The sequence below is a fragment of the Aquarana catesbeiana genome, unplaced genomic scaffold, assembly GCF_042186555.1.
Source record: "Aquarana catesbeiana isolate 2022-GZ unplaced genomic scaffold, ASM4218655v1 unanchor233, whole genome shotgun sequence".
Taxonomy (NCBI): domain Eukaryota; kingdom Metazoa; phylum Chordata; class Amphibia; order Anura; family Ranidae; genus Aquarana; species Aquarana catesbeiana.
This window is the reverse complement of record NW_027362661.1, coordinates 4064571-4087535: the sequence shown is the minus strand read 5'-3', so window position 1 is coordinate 4087535 and position 22965 is coordinate 4064571. Positions and strand designations below refer to the sequence as shown.

At 45.6% G+C, this 22965-nt stretch overlaps 2 protein-coding genes across 3 annotated transcripts in view; one reads left to right on the top strand and one right to left on the bottom strand.

Moving 5' to 3' along the window:
• LOC141121832 (uncharacterized) overlaps window positions 1-22965 on the bottom strand; it is a 207896-nt gene that overhangs the window by 91411 nt on the left and 93520 nt on the right. The window lies entirely within an intron of this gene.
• On the top strand, window positions 3237-22297 carry LOC141121859 (uncharacterized). 2 transcript variants are annotated; one of them, XM_073611614.1, is made up of 8 exons: window positions 3786-3839; window positions 12119-12173; window positions 12260-12383; window positions 12500-12597; window positions 12687-12905; window positions 12985-13191; window positions 13301-13442; window positions 17295-22297. In XM_073611614.1, the coding sequence occupies exons 1-8, from the start codon at window positions 3823-3825 to the stop codon at window positions 18371-18373; spliced, it is 1941 nt and encodes a 646-aa protein (XP_073467715.1). In that variant the 5' UTR covers window positions 3786-3822; the 3' UTR covers window positions 18374-22297. The 2 variants fall into 2 exon arrangements, with proteins under 2 accessions (XP_073467714.1, XP_073467715.1); XM_073611613.1 differs by lacking the exon at window positions 12119-12173 and having other exon boundaries at window positions 3237-3839.

Sequence of the window (22965 nt, the reverse complement as noted above, 5' to 3'; positions counted from 1 at the left end):
CGCACTCCTCTCCTGTACATACTGCCCCATCATACCCTCCACACTCTTCTCCTGTACATACTGCACCCATCATACCCTCCACACTCCTCTCCTGTACATACTGCCCCCATCATATCCTCCGCACTCCTCTCCTGTACATACTGCCCCATCATACCCTCCGCACTCCTCTCCTGTACATATTGCCTACTGTCTTTCTCTCCACACCCCTCTCCTGTACATACTGCCCCCATCATACCCTCCACACTCCTCTCCTGTACATACTGCACCCATCATACCCTCCACACTCCTCTCCTGTACATACTACCCCCACCATCCCCTCCGCACACCTCTCCTGTACATACTACCCCCACCATCCCCTCCGCACTCCTCTCCTGTACATACTGCCCCCATCATACCCTCCACACTCCTCTCCTGTACATACTGCCCCATCATATCCTCCGCACTCCTCTCCTGTACATACTGCCCCATCATACCCTCCACACTCCTCTCCTGTACATACTGCCCCCATCATACCCTCTGCACTCCTCTCCTGTGCATACTGCCTACTGTCTTTCTCTCCACACTCCTCTCCTGTACATACTGCCCCCATCATACCCTCCACACTCCTCTCCTGTACATACTGCACCCATCATACCCTCCACACTCCTCTCCTGTACATACTGCACCCATCATACCCTCCACACTCCTCTCCTGTACATACTGCCCCTATCTTACCCTCCACACTCCTCTCCTGTACATATTGCCCCAATCATACCCTCCGCATTCCTCTCCTGTACATACTGCCCCCATCATACCCTCCACACTCCTCTCCTGTACATACTGCCCCTATCTTACCCTCCACACTCCTCTCCTGTACATATTGCCCCAATCATACCCTCCACACTCCTCTCCTGTACATACTGCCCCCATCATACCCTTCACACTCCTCTCCTGTACATACTGCCCCTATCTTACCCTCCACACTCCTCTCCTGTACATATTGCCCCAATCATACCCTCCGCACTCCTCTCCTGTACATATTGCCCCAATCATACCCTCCGCACTCCTCTCCTGTACATACTGCCCCCATCATACCCTTCACACTCCTCTCCTGTACATACTGCCCCCATCATAACCTCCACACTCCTCTCCTGTACATACTGCCCCCCATCATACCCTCTGCACTCCTCTCCCGTACATACTGCCCCCATAATACCCTCTGCACTCCTCTCCTGCAGAACCCTGTGCATTCGGAGAACTCTGTTGACTCTGATGAAAAGGGGGGCTCTTGTGATTAACTCCATATGATTATAAATGTTATTTAATCACAAAAATATATGTACAGTGTATACTACATGAATTTTTTTTAGCTGTGCATTACTTTGTACAGAGGTAATGAATTTAATGTACTACGAAAAAAATAAAAATATTGGCGTGTGCTGCTAATGTGTTCGGGTTTAGCTTGATAAAAAGGTGGCAACCCTACCGGGCCCCCCAGACAGTGTGTCGCCCGGGGCCCACAGTTCTTTGAGCAGAGAGGAGGTGGAGGAATCGAGGTTCTGGAAGCGCTGGGGAGGCTGCGCCCGCTCCTGTTCACCCCTTCGGTGGTCAGGGAGGGGGTGGAGGACTTCTGCCTCCTGGGCTCCCACATCTAAATGCCCTCCTCCCTTACCACCATCCCCGAATCCCCGCCGCTGTTTGCTGCCACCAAACTCTGCATAAAAAATGGCCCACTGAGCCATCGGCCCACCGGGAAACTCATGGTCAGGGTTGCCAACCTCCCGCAGCATTTTTTACTGACAAAACCTGGGAAATTTACCGGTGAAGCACATTTTTTATTGGCAACCTGAGAAATTACAGAACGTCTATTGAAAACTAACACAGTGAATATTTGAACAGTATAAACATGATGTGGAAGCAATGACAATACCTATAACAAAGTAATTTGCTTGATTTACACTTAAAAAGTCAAAACAGCATGAAATTATCAGCCCCTGATATTTACTGGCAGTTGTAAAAAAAAAAAAAAAAATTGCAGATTTTTACAAACTGTCAGTAAATTTACTGGAGGTTGGCAACCCTGCTCCCGGTTAGGGTTGCCACCTCATCCCTTTAAACCCAAACACATATGATTACACAGGTTCTGTGGCTGATTGAGGTGGCAATTAAACTCACTTGGTGCCTTATCTGCATTTAATTAGCCTCAGAACCCGTGTAATTCAAAGGTGTTCGGGTTTAAAGGGATGAGGTGGCAACTCTACTCCAGCTCCAGGTAGTCCCAATGGCCAGTACATGCCTGGTTGGAACTACCACTATTTTATTCTCTAGGGTGTCTGCTCTCAGAAAATATATCATGTTTTGGGGTTTTTATGTAATCTTCAGGCCTACAATGTTTTTTTAAAAGTGTGCAGAAAATGCAAAAACGGCTCTGGCAGCGAAAGGGTTAAAGCTGATTTAAAAAAAAAATCTGTGGAGGTCACATGACTCCTGTGAAGGGCGGAGCTCCAGTCTGCAGCCAGATACCATCAGGAAATGCAGATGTAGCAATAACTCTCGGTGGAGCTGCTGGTTTAAGCGGGCCTGTTACTTTCACTCTCCTTCCCTCTGTTTTACCGGCACCGGGTCTAGGGTTCCGTTGAGTTTACCTCCGGATGACACATGCATCAACACTTGAGTACGTATTCAATGCTTTATTAAACCATCAACAAAGAAGGTAGCAGGAAAGAGGCAGAAGGAAAACTCAAATACCCTTTTTAGTAGAATTCTTGACAGATGTCCTTTGGGATTGGATATTTCAATAGAATGCACTCCCCTCGTGGGTCACACTCTTTGCCCGCCTGGATAGGCCTCTCTCACTTGCCTAGCAGCCAGTACGTAGCATGAACAAAAGCCTCTGCCACAGACTTGTTTGGGATGAACCCGTACGATCCTCTGCCACAGGATGTATTGTTTTTTTCTACGATGAATGTCAGTCACAGTGCTTGAACCTTTAAGCCAACCCGGCAACACTATGCTGTATAGTTGCTTTAGGATACGTTCTCCAACCGAGTCACCAGGCCCCTCTCCAGACCAGCACACTGCGTGATCCTTCCATGACAGGTCCTCCCCTGGGATCTCCTCGGTCGTCCAGCTTCTTCCCTTTTGGATAGACAGCTCAGGACCATTCCTCGGCTGCTGTGGTAGGCCCCAGACAAGCTTCTGGGCCCACCCCTGCGCCGCAGCGACGTGGGCCTCTGGGACGGAGGACCACGAGGTAACTCTCTAATGCATACCTGTCGGCCAGGAGGGCCAGCAGGTGGCTGTAAAACGAACCCCAAAATATGGTGTCTGTCCCATAAATACCCTCGCCCAGAATGCAACTCTGAGGACCACCTCCACCGAGTTGTCTCCGGGACAGAAGAGCACTCATACGCTTCAACACGTTGCTTTTCCAACACTAATCAGTGATAACAGCGACACCCACGGCTCAGTGTGGAAGCACACGCAACTTCAGACAAGCTGGAACAGAGGCAAATCTAACTTTCCTAATGAACAAGTTACTAAATTTACCTATCAGGTGGTAGATCGCAAATTTACCAGCGCTACACAGATGTGACAGAAAACATTGTTTCTAATGTCTATTGAATGTTTGTTACATTAAAGTTCATTAAACAAAAAAAAAAAAGTGGAGTGGAGGACACATGTTTCCTGCCAAATGTGGAGCTCCACTCTCGGAAGACAGGAAGTGATGTCATGTACAGACAGGAAGTGATGTCATGTACAGACAGGAAGTGATGTCAGGTACAGACAGGAAGTTCCGGGTGAGAGGTGAGGTGGGAGGAAGTAGAGAGGAGACGTTACTGGATGAAGCAGCAGAGGAGGTAATAAGATCTTATTTTCTATTTACACCCAGTAACCCCCCGTCATGTCCGTCCTCTTCCTCCATAGTCACTGTGATGTCTTTTATCTCCAGCAGATGATGATACACACATATATAGTGTGGAAATGTAGAATAACCCCTTCAGGGGGATCAGTTGATGATGAATAGTGATGAGCTCCGGTGTTTTGGAAACCCCACATTTCCGATCCCACCAGGAAGCCGACACTACACAGCGCTAATCACAGACAGTGAGACATTTCCTGATCTGTGCAGATGTGAATCAGGAAATGTTTCACTGCCTGTGATTAGCGATGTGAAGTGTCGGCTTCCTGTCAGGATCAGGAATGTGGGGTTTCCAACACACCGGAGCTCATCACTAATGATTAATATATCTTGCTTCCAAATCTGGTCATACATGGTTCAGTTTTATTGTTCAGCCAGCGGGATGAGAGGAAAAAACTGAAGTGATTCCCCCATCCACACATTGGAGGGGGATGGGGGAATCCTCCCCGCTGCACTATTGTATTCTGACAATGGGGGGCGCTCCTCCGCTCTCAGAATACACAGATCAGTGATGAAGCTATTGGCTGCAGCCGCTGATGGAGTGACTTTTATCCGGCAGTGACCACACATGGATGGAAATGTGACCGATCCCTGCTGAACCAGCTGAATTTCCATGTCTCTATGGTCACCATAAGTCAGGGCTCAACAAATCCCAGGTCACCATGGTGACTAGAAATGGCGTCCTGGCCCCTGGGCTCTTGTCATTCTCACTGTTGGTCTGAATAATGTTTCTGCCTGAAACCCGGACACATTATTCAGACAGGAATGTGGCTCGGAGCGGGGCCAGGCAGGAGGGGGAGGGGAGGAGGAGGAGATGATGACACCCGACCTGTGAAGTGAGGGGTGGACAGGACAGGACATGACATGAGAGGACTCATCTCACTGAGCTCCCGCTGCCGATCTTTCTCCGTTCTGCGGCCGCATTACTGTCACCATCGGCTCCTGCTTCCACCCACAGCTGCCTGTGTCCCTGCAGAGCCCTCCGGCAGAACAGAGAGGAAGGAGCGGGACCGAATCTCCAACATGGCGCCACCTCGGCACTGCCACAAAGATCCCCACAAGGTGCTGAGAAACAGGACTACAGAGTCCTTACAAGAGTAACCAGGACAAGCCTGCAAAGCAGCCAGCTAAGAAACCAGCCAGGGAGGGACATGCTGCTTTATGTACACAAGATGTCCTCTCCATCCACTCTGCTCTCACACACTGCTGGGGGAGATGTACAGGACATGCAGGAGGACACAGGGGAGGGGGGATTGGATTACTGTCCTACACTCCATGTCCTGTGTTCTGCACCACATTTCCTGCATTCTGCCCCCTGCACCCCATGTTCTGCACCCCATGTTTTGCACCCTGCACCACATGTCCTGCATTCTGCACCCCATGTCCTGCAAACACCACCCTTCTCCTGTACCCCATGTCCTGCAGTGACCTCCACCCTGCACCCCATGTCCTGCTTTATGTACCCCATGTTTTGCACCCCAAACCACATGTCCTGCACCCTTCTCCGGTACCCTGTACCCTGTGTCCTGCCTTCTGCACCCTGTACCCTTCCACTGCACCCCATGTCCTGCATTCTGCTCCCTTCTCCTGCATCCTATGTCCTGCGGTAACCTGCACACACTTCTCTGGTATCCTGTACCCCATGTCCTATGTTTTACACCCTTCACCCTATGTCCTGCATTCTGAACACTGTACCCCTGTGGTGACCTACACCCTGCACTCCATGTCATCTTCTGCACCACATTACATGCATCCATCTCCTGCACCCCATTTCCTACGTTCTGCACCTCATAGATTACTCACAAATTACTTGCCCAGCCCCGGGTGCTGACAACCCACACTGTCCTAAAAAAACTGTCTCTTAACTTTTTTAACTGGCTCCTAGATTCAAAGCAGATTTATCAAGCCCCGCCTTAAGTGACTTCCTCCCCTCCCCCTCATCTCCTTCATTATGTAAGTCATGCTGAGATAATCTCCCATTGGCTGAGCAATATTCTCATTTGTCTCTGAGCTCCTTCTTGCTATTCCTCGTCCTGCCTGTTGTTTCCTTGGATTGATTTTCTGTGTAGTGACCCCGGCTTCATCTCTTGGATGCGCTCGTCTGTTGCTTGTCCTGACCTTTATCCTGATTCCTGGATCTCCTCCTCATCTCTCCTCCATATCCTCTTACACAGCTTTTCTCCACACCTGCAGTGATCCTCGGGGAGGAAACTTGGCACCAGCACTCAGCAAAATCCATCCCCACCATTAGGAGCTCTGGAGAAAATTGTCTGCTATTTACACTCCGTTCCTCTGCACGTCACCTGATCACATGAGAGCTTACTTTCACAGATTCCTGACAGATTTCTCTATGGTAAAGGTCGAAGTTCACTCTTCAGTTTAGGAGAGGTAGGACACACCCAGGAACAATGGTTTGGTTTGCACAGGAGCCTCATATAGAGGACCCCTCAAATCTCCCCATCCAAATGTCCCTCCATCTGAAGTCAGAGAATCCTATGACATCACACTGACCTCACAGCTCCTCCTCCTAATATCCATCTGGCTTTTTAGTATGTGGGCGGACCCTTGGTATCCTCACTAGTAAAGTGGGACTGTTGGTCCTGCGTTGTATGTAATGATGTCAGAATGCCTGCAACAAGCTTTTAACCGTGTGGGGGTCCTTTGTAGCTAAATTATAACTCAGTCTGAATGGAGGCTTTAATAAAATGGAGACCTGAATGGTGAGGTGAGGAGGATTCTGGGAATATCATTTTATTTTACTATTTGTGTTCAGATCTAGAGTTTTCCTCCCACAATTTCATTCCACACACTCCTCCTACTCTAGAGGGGTCAGTGTGTTGATCTCAGCCACTGTTTCCTTTGAATGCATTCAACAGCAGATTGACAGAGAGAGCAGAATTGTCTTCTTTTTATGCAAGCTAAATGGATTTAGATGTATTATTGCAGCAATATATATCCCCCCGTACCATTTTCTGTGATCCCCCTCAAGAGCCTAGCTCATTTTTTGGCACTGCACCCTAATTTACCGGTAATGGCATTGGGAGACTTTAACAACACTCTGGATTCACACCTGGACAGGATGTCCATAACGCCCAGACTGACTAGACCCACTATGGGTAGGACTGCCTTTGCACCTCTGCTTACTGAACAGGGACGCCACGATGTGTGGCGCGAGAGACATACCACTGACCGTTGCTACTCTGCCACACATGGTGGACTCTCGCGCATTGACCTGGGGTTGGGCAATGGGATGCTTCTACAACAGGTTCGGGACTCGGCCTATGAGCCGCGTCTCCTGTCTGATCACTCCCCATTCTGGGTAAGACCGGATGTCACAGCCGCCTCAGGCCGTCTACTATGGAGAGTGAACCCCTTTTGGCTGACATTATTCCCGCCCTCTGACGGCATCCTGGGTGCATTGAAGAAGTTCCTGTCATTTAACAGACACTCTGCCAGTGCAGCAGTGATATGGGACTCACTCAAGGCATTCCTGAGGGGCTGCCTCATTACAGGCATTAAGAATCGCTCCAGGAAATGGGAGGATAGAGTGAGGACTGAGATGCAGAACAGGCGTTGATCACTGACCCTTCCCAGTCCAACCATTAAGCTTGGACTGAGGCTCAATCTTTGTATAACTCCGTCTTAGGCTCGATTCACACCTATGCATGTTGCTTTTGAGCGTTTTTGGAGTTTTTTTTTTTCATGCTTGCCACGTTTTTGAGCAGCGTTTTTGTAGCATTTTTACAGCGTTTTTGCCGCGTTTTGCGTTTTTTTTTTTTTTACAGTTTTTTTTGACTGTATACAGTCAAAAAAAAAAAACAAAAAACGGCAAAAACGCATCAAAAACGCTGTAAAAACGCTGCAAAAACGCTGCACTTGCGTTTTTGATGCTTGTCCATTGAATTCTATTACATGCAAAATGCTGCATTTTGCATGAAAAAAAGTCCCTGACCCTTTCCAAAAATGCAGAGATACAAAAAGGCATTGATGTGAACATGTTCCATAGGAACCCATGTTAAAAAATTCCCATGCATTTCTGCAAAATGCAAAATGCATCAAAAAACGCGCTAGTGTGAATGGAGCCTTAATGTCTGCAGCAGAGAAGAGGAGATACTTTCTCCAACAAAGCTATTTTGAAAAGGGGGAAAACACCGGGCATCTCCTGGCACTGGTGGCCAGGGAGCAACGGGAACCCTCTATTATTACAGCTATACGGTCCACAACGGGGGAAATACACACTCTTAACCCTGACATATTGAATGATTTTCACCAGTTTTACAATGACCTCTATGCCTCTAAAGCTAGATATGCTCCATGTGATCTAACAGTATTCCTGCAGGCCTGTCTCTTTCCAAAAGCTAACTGATGCTGAGAGGGACACACCGAACTCTCCAATTATCCTGACGGAACTAACGGAGGCATTAGAGGGAGCCCCACACCATAAATCTCCGGGTTCGGGTTGCCTGCCAGCTGAGGTAAACTCATGCTATGGTGAAATCCTGCTTCCATCTCTCCTGCGGGCCCTGTCCAAGACAGTTGAGACAGGCTGCCTGCCGGACAGTATGCAGGAGGCCATTTTAGCGGTGCTTCCCAAGCCAGGTAAGGATAAACTCTTGCCGGATTCATATCGTCCGATTTCATTGTTGAATTCGGACGTTAAGCTACTGGTGCGTGTACTGGCCATCAAACTTTCTGAGGTGATAGGTAGATTAATTCATAAAGATCAATCTGGGTTTATCCCCACCCGTTCCATGGCAGACAACATACGGCGATTGTTCATGAATCTGATTCCAGTGGATGATCCTAGAGGGAGGGCCATTCTATCGATGGATGCCGCAAAGGCTTTTGACAGTGTGGAATGGCCCTACCTCCTGGAGATCCTGGCAAGGTTCGGTCTGGGGAATCAATTCATAGAATGGGTGAAGGTCCTATACCCAAAACCTGGAGCTAGACTACGTATTAACAACAATCTTTCCTCATCTTTCAATCTGCATAGGGGCACCCGCCAGGGAAGCCCATTATCCCCATTGCTGTTCGCTATGGCGGTAGAACCCTTAGCCATTTTGATCCGCAACACACCGGAGGTTGTGGAATTTCGTAGAGGCCCGCTTGAAGATAAGATATCCCTTTATGCAGATGATGCACTTATTTACCTGGGAGAAACACAGCGGCCTCCTTGTGAACAGTAATGCGGATTATTGCAGATTTTGGCAGGTTCTCTGGCTTTACTATAAACTGGTCCAAGTCAATATTGATGCCCATAGACCCCTTGACAGCACCTCTACCCACAGGAGTAAATCAAATAACCATAGCAAGCAGCTTTAAATACCTGGGGGTGATAGTAACACCGGATCCAGCCGACTACTTGCGGCTGAACCTGGGCCCGCTCTTATGCCGCGTACACACGAGCGGAATTTCCGTCAGAAAAACCTGGATGGTTTTTCTGACGGAATTCCGCTCAAGCTTGCCTTGCATACACACGGTCACACAAAAGTTCTCTGAACTTTTGCCTGTCAAGAACGCGGTGACGTACAACACTACGACGAGCCGAGAAAGTGAAGTTCGATGCTTCTGAGCATACGTTGAATTGTTTCCTGAGCATGCGTGATTTTTTGCGTATCCGAATTGCATACAGACGAACGCATTTTCGGATAGGAACTTTTCCTGACCGGAAAATAGAGAACCTGCTCTCAATCTTTTGCTGGCTGGAATTCCGCCAGCAAAAGACTGATGGAGCATACACACGGTCACGTTTTCCGACAAAAAGCTCTCATCGGAGTTTTGCTGGCGGCATTTCCGATCATGTGTACGTGGCATTAGTCAGACAGAAAGACAAATGCACTAGCTGGTGTTAGCTTCCTCTGTCGGTGGTAGGCAGAGTGAACCTACCGTATTTATCGGCGTATAACACGCACTTTTTTCCCCTTAAAATCAGGAGAAAATCGCGGGTGCGTGTTATACGCCGATCCCCTGCGATCCTGAGCTGTCAGATCTTCAAATTCACCGACCGCGATTTGAAAATGGCGCCACCGGCGCCGAAATACACAGAGCCGGTCCTCGGCTCTTCTCGGCCACTTTCGGCTTCACTCGAGCGCCGCCCGAACCTAGCCGAGTGTACTCGGCTAGGTTCGGATAGCTCCACTCACAGTCACGCCCATCCCAGGTGGGACCACGAGTGGAGCCGAAAGTGAACGAGAGCTGCCGAGAAGAGCCGAGGACCGGCTCTGTGTATTTCGGCGCCGGCGGCGCCATTTTCAAATCGCGGTCGGCGATTTTGAAGCCCAGGATGGCAGGGGATCACAGGATCGAAGGCTGCACTGACAAGGCTGCACTGGGGCAAGGCTGCACTGACAAGGCTGCACTGGGGCAAGGCTGCACTGAGAAGGCTGCAATGATGGGCATTTAAATGTACGTTTTATGTGTTATACGCCAATAAATACGGTAATTAAAATGGTATGGGCACCTCAACTTCTGTATATCTTTCACAACTCCCCTATGTGGATCTCAAATAAATGGTTCAAACGCATTGATTCTTTAATGCGAGACTTACTATAGGAAAAAAAGAAAGCTAGAATTAGTCTAACCACATTACAATACGGGAAAGACCGAGGAGGACTGGCAGTACCACACCCCAAAATGTATTTTTTGGCCGCACAAATTCAGCAGCTGGCGGGGTGGGGGCAGGATGCAGGTGAGAAACCCATAGCTAAATTGGTAACTATGTCTTACCCCACATTAAAAGCTGCCTCCAATATGGAGATGGATCTACCAAGTGTTCCAACCCCGGCCCCAACCGGTGACCTCATTAGGGAAATAATGAAGGATTTCCTAAAAGCCCTGGCTATTAAGGGCCCACTGCCCTTTACACCCTTATGGAACAACCCCAGGTATCCAGAATTGCTAGAATTACAGGGATTCTCTCCCTGCAGGCAGCAAGGAATATGGTTCATCCCTCAACTTTATGAGGGAACCATTCTAAAAACATATGAACAGCTATGCTCAGGATTCCAGCTCACCTCTAGGGGAGTTTATGAATATCTTCAACTTTGACACGCCCTGCGGGCAGAGCAGTAAACACACTCCTTAGTTGTATCATCCTCTTCTCTGCTGATGGAAGTCCTCCGGGCGGACACCCAGAGGGGACTGATATCTAAGATATATGCGGAATTGCTATCCTCTATTCAGGACCACGCCTCTTTCAAATGCAGAACTAAGTGGGTGGAAGATATTGGCCATATAGATGGAGATCAGTGGGCTTTGGAATCAATACCTGCAACCTCGGTCTCAGCCTTTAACAAACTCTTGCAACTGTTTATACTACATAGAGCCTACAGAAGACCCATACAACTACATGGTTGGGGCAGAAGAGATTCTCCTCTCTGCCCAAAATGTAAAATGCACCAGGGGGACTTTATACTTCTACTTTGGATATGTCCCAAACTCCACCGATATTGGGCGGAAATATCCCAATATATCTCTAGACTAGCTCAGATAGCGGTACCCCTGAACCCCCTGGTGTACTTACTAGGGGCAATTGACGAGGAGATGTACCCGAGGGGATTATATCACATGATAACCAGGCTGTTATACCTGGCTAGAAAACTTATAGCCAGATATTGGATGGCATCTACAGTCCCCACAGGGAAACAATGGATTACCAATGTTAACTCACTTCTCCTAAGGAAGCGACTAGCCTATAGTTGCAGGAAAGCTATGCAAAGATTTGATCTCATTTGGCAGCCATTGGTTGGTTGATCCCAATCTTGCACCACCACAACTGGTGATGGACAGACTTTTGCAGTAAAACCCGCCATTGACTTCAGGGGGGGGGTGAGATGAGAGAGAGAGAGAGAGAAAAAAAAAGAGGCAGGAGAAACAAGTTAGGTCTTGTGCAAGGATAAGCACTAGAATCCACACGATCCGTTAGATGAAGAAATGGTTAATACTGTTCTAATTATGGGACTGAAAGTGCTAGTTGATGTTTTAGTTGAAAATTCATGATATCTGAATTGCCTTCGGTTATTGCTCATGTATTTTGGATAATTGATGCAATTTGTATAACATGTGTATTTTTTATACTTACTGGATGCAATCATTGTATGTGTTAAAAGAGCAATTTTTCAATAAAAAAAGTTTTGATTAAAAAAAAAGAGTTTTCCTCCTGTGAAGTCTGGATATCATATGACATCACATTGCCTCCACCTCCCTCCCTGATAGAATAGAGAAATACAAAGAAGATTCTAGAAGTCACCAGAGAGATCATGGAGGAGAGGTGAGCGGTGCTGGGAATTCTGGGACATTATCCAGTAACAGACAAGGGATGTGTCTGGATGGTGACTGTATCATTGTGTGTGTCAGGTTCCTATAAGGTGTCAGGATGTCACTGTCTATTTCTCCATGGAGGAGTGGGAGTATTTAGAAGGACACAAGGATCTCTACAAGGACGTCATGATGGACAATCAGCCGCCCCTCACATCACCGGGTAAGAGGAGACTTTATTGTAAAGGAGAGAGCAGTATGGAGGGTCCACCTAGATCCCCCATCATCTGATAAACACATAGAAACAATGTATTCAGTCAGTGTGTGTGTTTCCTACAGATGGATCCAGTAATGGGAACCCACCAGAGAGATGTCCCCGTCCTCTGTATTCCCGGGATTCCACACAGGAAGATCACACCATCCCTCACCATCATCAGGTAGATGAGGAACAATCACTAATAGTATCATTAGGATCTGTACATTATCTGCATTGTTACAATTGATGTCTTTTCTATTATATATTCAGAGTGGAAACCTGAGAGAGTCTAAAGTTGAGGGTAAAGAAGAGATAAAAGAGGAGAATAGAGCAATGGAGGTATCAAAGTTTCTAAAAGAAGACAAAGATCTGTACCAGGACACCATGGTGGAGTCATCCAGATACAGAAACCCACCAGAGAGATGTCCCTGTCCTCTGTATTCTCGGGATTCCACACAGGAAGATCACACCATCCCTCATCATCATCAGGTTGATGATTGACAATTATTGGTAGTTCTGATTTATACACAGCATGTTTGTTACAATGAATGTTTTATTATATATTCAGAGTGGAAACCTCGGGGATGATAATATTGATGTTAAAGAAGAGTATAAAGAGGAGGATGAGGAGTATGGAGGGATGGAGGAGTTTTCAGAAGGACACAAGGATATGATGGAGCCACCTAATACCAGGAACCCCCCAGAGAGATGTCCCCGTCCTCTGTATTCCCGGGATTCCACACAGGAAGATCACACCATCCCTCACTGTTACAAGGTTGGTGGGACAGATCATCTAGAACATGGACTTGTGGAGATTAGATGTGGATTTTTTTGTGAGCTTATATTTTACAGATGATATTCACTTTCATTTTTTCTTGATTTAGAGTGGAGATCCAATCGATATCGACTTTGAGGTTAAAGCAGAAGAAGAAGAGAGGTATGTGAGGGATGATCAGCAGTCTATGGAGGAGGATGGAATAACGGGGACATTTATAGAGGAGGACACTCCTACAGAGATCAGCACAGGTGGGTCATTAACACTAAATACATTCCTCCACCCATACTGCTCACTGATTGGTCCAGAGTAGGGCGGGGACTGGGTGATATCAGCCTGTAATCCCCTGGTCACTTTCCTGAGCTGTGTTCCCCGTCCTGTATTCCTGTATTTCTCTCGGATAATCTTCCTTCTCTGTGCTGCAGACTGGATTTATGGAAATTCTGCAGTTCAGCTGGCAACAAAATGTAGATTTTCACCATAGGCGTTAATGGGAGTCTAGTAAGATCTCTGACAGAACAATTCTCCCAGGGTCACTTGTTCTGTTATTTGCTGGCTGTGTCGGGTGGAGGGATATGTCTGTATAGTCTCAGACCCAAGTCACTGAGTGCAGTCTCAGGAGATGGGAGGCAGCGGTGTGGGACCTCTGCAACTTGTCTCATGGAAACATTTAAGGCTTCCACTGATTGCTGAATATGAATATTATGAGTCCTGACCCTTACACTATATACTCTATGTTGAACATTACATCATTCTGATACAGTGGAACCTCGGATTGCGAGTAATGCGGTTAACGAGCGTTTTGCAATACGAGCACTGTATTTTTAAAAATCGTAATTTGGTTTGCGAGTGTTGTCTTGCAAAACTAGCACAATTTAGGCCAAAGTGGTGTGCAGTTCCGCTTTTGGCCTGAGGTGGGGGGGGTGCCGGAGCCGAGCAGAGCTGAAAGTCGCCGATCGCAGCCATTCGGAAATGCACGGAAAGCCCCAAAAACACTTCGGCTGACCTCGGCAAATCTCGGGTAGGAAGTCCTTCCGAGGTTTGCCGAGGTCAGCCGAAGTGTCCTCAGGGCTTTTCGGCCGTTTCCAAGGCTCTGCGGCGCCCCCCCCCCCCCCCCCCCTCTGGCCGCATGCGGTATTGCATCCTATTGAAGTCAATGCGGAACAAATTATTTTCATTTCTATTGACTTCAATGGGAAAACTCGCTTTGATATGCGAGTACTTTGGATTACGAGCATACTCCTGGAACAGATTATACTCGTAATCCGAGGTTCCACTGTACTATATAGTCCTATCTGTTGTATCTTATACAATATGTTGTACATTACATAGTCCTGACTTCTGCTCTCTCCCCTCTACCCACTGCTATATATACAGTGGGGATGGAAAGTATTCAGACCCCCTTAAATCTTTCACTCTTTGTTATATTGCAGCCATTTGAAATCATTTATGTTAATTTTTTTCCTCATTAATGTACACACAGCACCCCATATTGTGTGCTTAGGGTCATTGTCTTGTTGGAAGGTAAACCTTCGGCCCAGTCTGAGGTCCTGAGCACTCTGGAGAAGGTTTTCGTCCAGGATATCCCTGTACTTGGCCGCATTCATCTTTCCCTCGATTGCAACCAGTCGTCCCGTCCCTGCAGCTGAAAAACACCCCCACAGCATGATGCTGCCACCACCATGCTTCACTGTTGGGACTGTATTGGACAGGTGATGAGCAGTGCCTGGTTTTCGCCACACATACCGTTTAGAATTAAGGCCAAAAAGTTCTATCTTGGTCTCATCAGACCAGAGAATCTTATTTCTCACCATCTTGGAGTCCTTCAAGTGTTTTTTTAGCAAACTCCATGCGGGCTTTCATGTGTCTTGCACTGAGGAGAGGCTTCCGTCGGGCCACTCTGCCATAAAGCCCCGACTGGTGGAGGGCTGCAGTGATGGTTGACTTTCTACAACTTTCTCCCATCTCCGACTGCATCTCTGGAGCTCAGCCACAGTGATCTTTGGGTTCTCCTTTACCTCTCTCACCAAGGCTCTTCTCCCCCGATACCTCAGTTTGGCCGGATGGCCAGCTCTAGGAAGGGTTCTGGTCGCCCCAAACATCTTCCATTTAAGGATTATGGAGGCCACTGTGCTCTTAGGAACCTTAAGTGCAGCAGAATTTTTGTGTAACTTTGGCCAGATCTGTGCCTTGCCACAATTCTGTCTCTGAGCTCTTCAGGCAGTTCCTTTGACCTCATGATTCTCATTTGCTCTGACATGCACTGTGAGCTGTAAGGTCTTATATAGACAGATGTGTGGCTTTCCTAATCAAGTCCAATCAGTATAATCAAACACAGCTGGACTCAAATGAAGGTGTGGAACCACCTCAAGGATGATCAGAAGAAATGGACAGCGCCTGAGTTAAATATATGAGTGTCACAGCAAAGGGTCTGAATACTTAGGACCATGTGATATTTCAGTTTTTCTTTTTTAATAAATCTGCAAAAATGTCAACAATTCTGTGTTTTTCTGTCAATATGGGGTGCTGTGTGTACATTAATGAGGAAAAAAATGAACTTAAATGATTTTAGCAAATGGCTGCAATATAACAAAGAGTGAAAAATTTAAGGGGGTCTGAATACTTTCCGTCCCCACTGTAAACATAAGATGTATTCTCTTTGGTTACACCCATTATCTACCAGCTGGACATTTTATATCTGATGATTTGACTGGAGCACAGACTTTTACATGTTGATAATAATGTGATAACATCCTCAAACTTTGGAACCTTAACCACCTCAATACCGGGCATTTTCACCCCCTTCCTGCCCAGGCCATTTTTCAGCTTTCAGCGCTGTCACATTTTGAATGACAATTGCGCAGTCATCCAACACTGCACCCTAGTGAGATTTTTATCATTTTTTCCCCACAAATAGAGCTTTCTTTTGGTGGTATTTGATCACCTCTGTGGTTTTTATTTTTTGCACTATAAACAAAGGAAAAGTGACAAGTTTGAAAAAACACAATATTTTTTACTTTTTGCTATAATAAATATCCATTTTTTTTTTTTTTAAACAAAATTTTTCCTCAGTTTAGGCCGATATGTATTCTTCTACATATTTTTGGTAAAAAAAACGTATATTGATTGGTTTGCGCAAACGTTATAGCGTCTACAAAATAAGGGATAGATTTATAGCATTTTTATTATTTTTTTTTACTAGTAATGGCGGCGATCTTATCATGGCTGCGATATTGCCGGACATATCGGACACTTTTGACACATTTTTGGGACCATTCACATTTATACAGCGATCCATGCTATAAAAATGAATTGATTACTGTATAAATGTGACTAGCAAGGAAGGGGTTAACACTAGGGGGTGATCGAGGGGTTAATTATGTTTCCTAGGGAGTGATTCTAACTGTAGGGGGTGGGGATTCACAAAGGGAGGAGACCGATCAGTGTTCCTCTGTACTGGGAACACACCATCGGTCTCCTCTCCTCTGACAGGACCCTGGATCTGTGTGTTACCGGGCAATCGCGGGTGCCCGGCACGCGCATCGAGTCCCCAGGGCCAAGAGGGCATCATGGCGCCCTCCCAGAACGAGAGCCGCCGCCTGGCCGTCATATGACAGCCGGCGGGCGGCAAGCGGTTAAACAGAAAGTGATAATAAGGGAGGAGTCAATAACCCAATGATGGTGGTCTTCAGGATCAGTCCAGTCTTCATCTTGGTTGTTCTCCCCCCATCACTCTCTGACCTCTGGTGGGGCTCAGCCCCACTGTTATTCATGACTAAATCATGGACTAAATAAGGAAGTGCAGGACTTCTTGTGTTGGGAAGATGGCAATGAGTGATAGATAGAGGGGGTGGGGACACTCGTCCTATAATCCCCTCATCACTGTCACTCCTATAAAAGACAGTTCTCGTTGTTTCCTCACTCTCTGACTAAGGTCCATGAATAAAGAAATGAACTGATAGATCAGAGGTCCCATTTACTAGTTACCTTGAGGGGGGAATTGTAAGATCTTCAGAGACAAAGCTGCCTGATGTGGGTGGAGTCCTGGTTTAGGAGAACCAATCTGCTCGTGTCTAGTAGTAATCTTTTTATTTCTATTTTAGTAGATGGACGGGAGATGAGGAAAACCTCAGAGGATTGTCTCACTTTGTCTCCAGACTGTAAAGTAGAAGATGAGGACATCACACAGTATAGTCCAGGAGAAAACCCGGCTACCTCAAATGTCCATCCGGCACCACACAGTGTAGATGGACCATCGTATTCCTCTTATCCTGAGGAACCTCAGACTGTGAGGGACGGTGCCGTCCTTCCAACAGAGAAGAGCTTTTCCTGTACTGAGTGCGGGAAGTGTTTCCATTATAAATCCCGTCTTAATGAGCATAAAAGAACTCACACAGGAGAGAAGCCACATTTCTGTCCTGAGTGTGGGAAATGTTTTTCAAGGAAGTCCAGTCTTTCAGTACATCAGAGATCTCACATGGAGGAGAAGCCATTTTACTGCCGTGAGTGCGGGAAATGTTTTATACTAAAATCATATCTTGTCAAACATCAAAAACTTCACACAGGGGAAAAACCATATTCCTGTACTGAGTGTGGGAAGCATTTCAATTCTAAATCTGAACTTAATGTGCACGAAAGATCTCACACAGGGGAGAAGCCATATTCTTGTCCTGAGTGCGGGAAATGTTTTAAACAGATATCCCATCTGTACTCACATCAAAGATCTCACACAGGGGAAAAACCATATTCCTGTTCTGAATGTGGGAAATGTTTTGTACAAAAACGAGATCTTTTCACACATCACAGATCTCACACAAAAGAGAAGCCGTATTGCTGTCTTGAGTGCAGGAAATGTTTTTCAGCGAAGTTCCATCTTGACACACATCAGAAATTGCATTTGGGTAAGAAGCTGTATTCCTGTCCTGAGTGCGGGAAATGTTTTCCAATGAAGTCCCATCTTTACAGACATCAGAGTTCTCACACGGGGGAGAAGCCATATTCCTGTCCTGAGTGCGGGAAATGTTTTTCACGAAAGTCCAGTCTTTACATACATCAGAGATCTCACACGGGGGAGAAGCCGTATTCCTGTCCTGAGTGTGGGAAATGTTTTTCAGTGATATCCCATCTTTACAGACATCAGAGACTGCACATGAGGGAGAAGCCACTTTCCAGTCCTGAGTGAGGGAATTGTTCCTCACTGATGTCCTGTCTTCCTGTACACCAGGGATCCCACACAACCCTCGAGGTGTATTAGTGCCTTGAGTGCGGGAAATGTCTTCTATATGAATGTTGCTGGACATCGCAGGTCTCATGTGGGGAAGAAGCACACCCTGATATACACCTCAGATATACTTCATGGCTGATCTTCATCATGTAAGAAACAGTTCATAAGGAGATCAGAGATCACCAAAGACATGGATGAAGTGTTGTACAATGTTGGCCATTGATAGCAGTAGAAAAAAAAAAATTGGAGTCATTACCTTTCATTGGCATTTTGTGGCGTAAGCGTTCACAAACACTTAGAGGTCTATTTCAAAACGTGTTGAATGAATGTGACCAGCTTTCGGCCAGCCGTGATGAATTTTGGTGATATTTTATTTCATATGATCATTTGCTCCATCTAGTGGTCATAATATCATATTGCACTATTTTTACTGATGGAGGTATTTCAGGAAAATTGCCCCATTATGTCCACTAGATGGAGCTGACAATGATAGGAAATCACTGTGTTAATTAAAATATGGCTATAATTTGTCAGGGCTGGATGAATACTTGTCACATTCGTTCAATGAATTTTCTATAAGTAGACCCCCTTGTTTCCTTCGTCAGACATAGCTTCATATGGATACCTGAGATCATACTCATACAGTTGTCAGTACAGTAGACACTGAAGGAAAGAAGTCCACTTTATGCCTCCTATGAGGTGAACTTGCTGGTCTTATTAATCTTCTTTTACTATATAGGCCTCCCTCTTGCATGACATCTGGGTTCTTGCTGTGGGACAGATATACTACTTCCTAATTGTATGGCTTGACCAATATCCCCTGGGTACAATGAATATACCTATTTATGGACTATGTTCACTTGATGACTTTTCTATGGTGGCGATCTCTTTCTATAAATTGATTACTCATACACTTTAATATATACCACTGTCACGGTGTGTGGTCTTTTTTTGGCATGTGTGCACATTGCAATGCTGATGTTTTTTTTGGCTCTCAATAACAATGAGAACAATAAAAACATTGAAAAGCGGACCCTGAAGAAGCCCTCTATTAGGGCGAAACGGGTCGATACATATTTCCTTCCCTAGCTCTCATGATTGGCTGGCAAACATTCAAGGGTGTACCCTATACCGCAAGGATAGAGAGGGTAAAAAAGGGGGAGGGGTATGCCTATATATCAAGAATAATGTACAAGCGAATGTGAGAGATGACATCACTGAGGGAGCTAGAGAGGAGGTGGAATCCTTATCGGTAGAGCTCCAAAGGGATGAAGCTAAGGGGAAAATAATACTGGGAGTATGCTATAGGCCCCCTAACCTGAGGGAGGAAGTGGAGACGGATCTCCTATCACAAATTGGATTAGCAGCAAGGATGGGAAGTGTTATCATAATGGGGGATTTTAATTATCCAGACATAGACTGGGCAGAGGGAACCGCGCATTCATTTAAGGCTCGCCAGTTCCTTAATGTCTTGCAGGACAATTTTATGGGTCAGATGGTAGACGCACCAACTAGAAATAAAACATTACTGGATCTACTGATTACCAACAATACAGATGTGGAAATACGGGGCAATTTAGGTAACAGCGATCACAGGTCAATTAGTTTCAGTATAAATCACACAAATAGGAAACATGAAGGGAACACAAAGACACTGAATTTCAAAAGAGCCAACTTCCCTAAACTACAAACCCTACTAAAAGGCATAAATTGGGATAAAATATTAGGAACAAAGAATACGGAGGAGAGATGGGTTTGCTTTAAGAGAATATTAAATAAGGGCATTAGCCAATGTATCCCATTGGGTAATAAATTTAAAAGAGCGAACAAAAATCCTGGATGGCTTAACTCCAATGTAAAAATGCATATAAAAGCAAAGGAGAAGGCCTTAAAAAAATACAAGGTTGAGGGATCATCCTCAGCATTCAGACTTTATAAAGAATGCAATAAGAAATGTAAGGGTGCAATTAGGACGGCTAAGATAGAACATGAAAGACACATAGCGGAGGAGAGCAAAAAAAATCCCAAGAAATTCTTTAAGTATGTAAACAGTAAAAAAAGGAGGACAGACCATATTGGCCCCATAAAGAATGGGGAAGGACATCTGGTTACAAAGGATGGGGAGATGGCAAAGGTATTGAATTTATTCTTCTCCTCAGTCTTCATGAGTGAATCGGGGGGCTTCAGTAACCAAAACTGTAGTGTTTATCCTCATGACACAACACAGGAAGCACCTCCATGGTTAACAGAGGACGGAATTAAAATTAGACTTGAGAAACTTAACATTAATAAATCACCGGGACCAGATGGCTTGCATCCGAGGGTACTTAGGGAACTCAGTCAGGTGATTGCCAGACCGTTGTTCCTAATTTTTACAGACAGTCTATTGACTGGAATGGTACCAGCTGATTGGAGAAAAGCCAATGTAGCACCAATATTTAAAAAGGGCCCAAAATACATCCCTGGGAATTACAGACCAGTTAGCCTAACATCAATAGTATGTAAACTCTTGGAGGGGATGATAAGGGACTATATACAAGATTTTAGTAATAAGAACGATGTCATTAGCAGTAATCAGCATGGATTCATTAAGAATCGTTCTTGCCAAACCAATCTATTAGCCTTCTATGAGGAGGTGAGTTGCCATCTAGATAAAGGAAGGCCCGTAGACGTGGTGTATCTGGATTTTGCAAAAGCATTTGACACAGTTCCCCATAAATGTTTACTGTACAAAATAAGGTCCGTTGGCATGGACCATAGGGTGAGTACATGGATTGAAAACTGGCTACAAGGGCGTGTTCAGAGGGTGGTGATAAATGGGGAGTACTCAGAATGGTCAGGGGTGGGTAGTGGGGTCCCCCAGGGTTCCGTGCTGGGACCAATCCTATTTAATTTGTTCATAAACGATCTGGAGGATGGGATAAACAGTTCAATCTCTGTATTTGCAGACGATACTAAGCTAAGCAGGGCAATAACTTCTCCGCAGGATGTGGAAACCTTGCAAAAAGACCTGAACAAATTAATGGGGTGGGCGACTACATGGCAAATGAGGTTCAATGTAGAAAAATGTAAAATAATGCATTTGGGTGGCAAAAATATGAATGCAATCTATACACTGGGGGGAGAACCTCTGGGGGAATCTAGGATGGAAAAGGACCTGGGGGTCCTAGTAGATGATAGGCTCAGCAATGGCATGCAAGCTGCTGCTAATAAAGCAAACAGAATATTGGCATTTAAAGGGGGATCAACTCCAGAGATAAAACGATAATTCTCCCGCTCTACAAGACTCTGGTCCGGTCGCACCTGGAGTATGCTGTCCAGTTCTGGGCACCAGTCCTCAGGAAGGATGTACTGGAAATGGAGCGAGTACAAAGAAGGGCAACAAAGTTAATAAAGGGTCTGGAGGATCTTAGTTATGAGGAAAGGTTGCGAGCGCTGAACTTATTCTCTCTGGAGAAGAGACGCTTGAGAGGGGATATGATTTCAATTTACAAATACTGTACTGGTGACCCCACAATAGGGATAAAACTTTTTCGCAGAAGAGAGTTTAATAAGACTCGTGGCCACTCATTACAATTAGAAGAAAAGAGGTTTAACCTTAAACTACGTAGAGGGTTTTTTACTGTAAGAGCGGCAAGGATGTGGAATTCCCTTCCACAGGCAGTGGTCTCAGTGGGGAGCATTGATAGCTTCAAGAAACTATTAGATAATCACCTGAATGACCGCAACATACAGGGATATGTAATGTAATACTGACACATAATCACACACATGGGTTGGACTTGATGGACGTGTGTCTTTTTTCAACCTCACCTACTATGTAACTATGTATCTACTAACGCACAAATGGTTGTTTTATGCATCTACAGTTATGAGATATTACCTTTTATGGAGTCTTTACTCCTTTTTTAACTTTTGAATAAAATTATTTGTAATTTTATGCATTTTGGTACTTTGGTTACTTACTTTAGGTACTTTTAAATGCCCATTCTATACAGTCTCCCTATGTGGAGAAACATGGGCACTATCTCTCTATTTATTATGCACACCAGAGGTTGTATATAATTCAGGGGTAACCCGAATAGTAGTATTATTACCCTTATGCTATGGATAGTAAGATAAAAATAGTCTCATGGAATGTTAGGGGACTTAACAACAAGTTTAAAAGGGCAGCAGTATTTCAATACCTTAGACAAGTTAAACCACATGTCGTCCTCCTGCAGGAAACCCATCTGGAGGGCAGCAAAATCCTTTCCCTACGAAAACCCTGGATTCAAAAATCCTTACACTCCACTTACTCCACTTATGCCAGAGGGGTCTGTATTCTAATAAGCAAAGCAATTGCGTGCACCATCCACCAGGTTTTCACTGATCCGGGAGGTCGATATGTGGCGCTAGTTATGGATGTTCTTTTTCAAAAAATTCTGCTGGTGAATATCTACTTGTCCCCCCCATTTCAAGGGACACTATTGTTTGATTTATTAGTAACCCTGGCACCCTACCTGCATTTACCTGTTCTATTTATGGGTGACTTTAACACTATTCTAGAC

Bases quoted from the DNA above. Each gene is read 5' to 3' on its own strand.
- LOC141121859 (XM_073611613.1), top strand. From the start codon at position 3,735: ATGTACAGACAGGAAGTGATGTCAGGTACAGACAGGAAGTTCCGGGTG. The intron at 3,840-12,259 runs GTAATAAGATCT...TGTGTGTGTCAG, and splicing joins TGGATGAAGCAGCAGAGGAG to GTTCCTATAAGGTGTCAGGA. The intron at 13,443-17,294 runs GTGGGTCATTAA...TTTCTATTTTAG, and splicing joins TCCTACAGAGATCAGCACAG to TAGATGGACGGGAGATGAGG.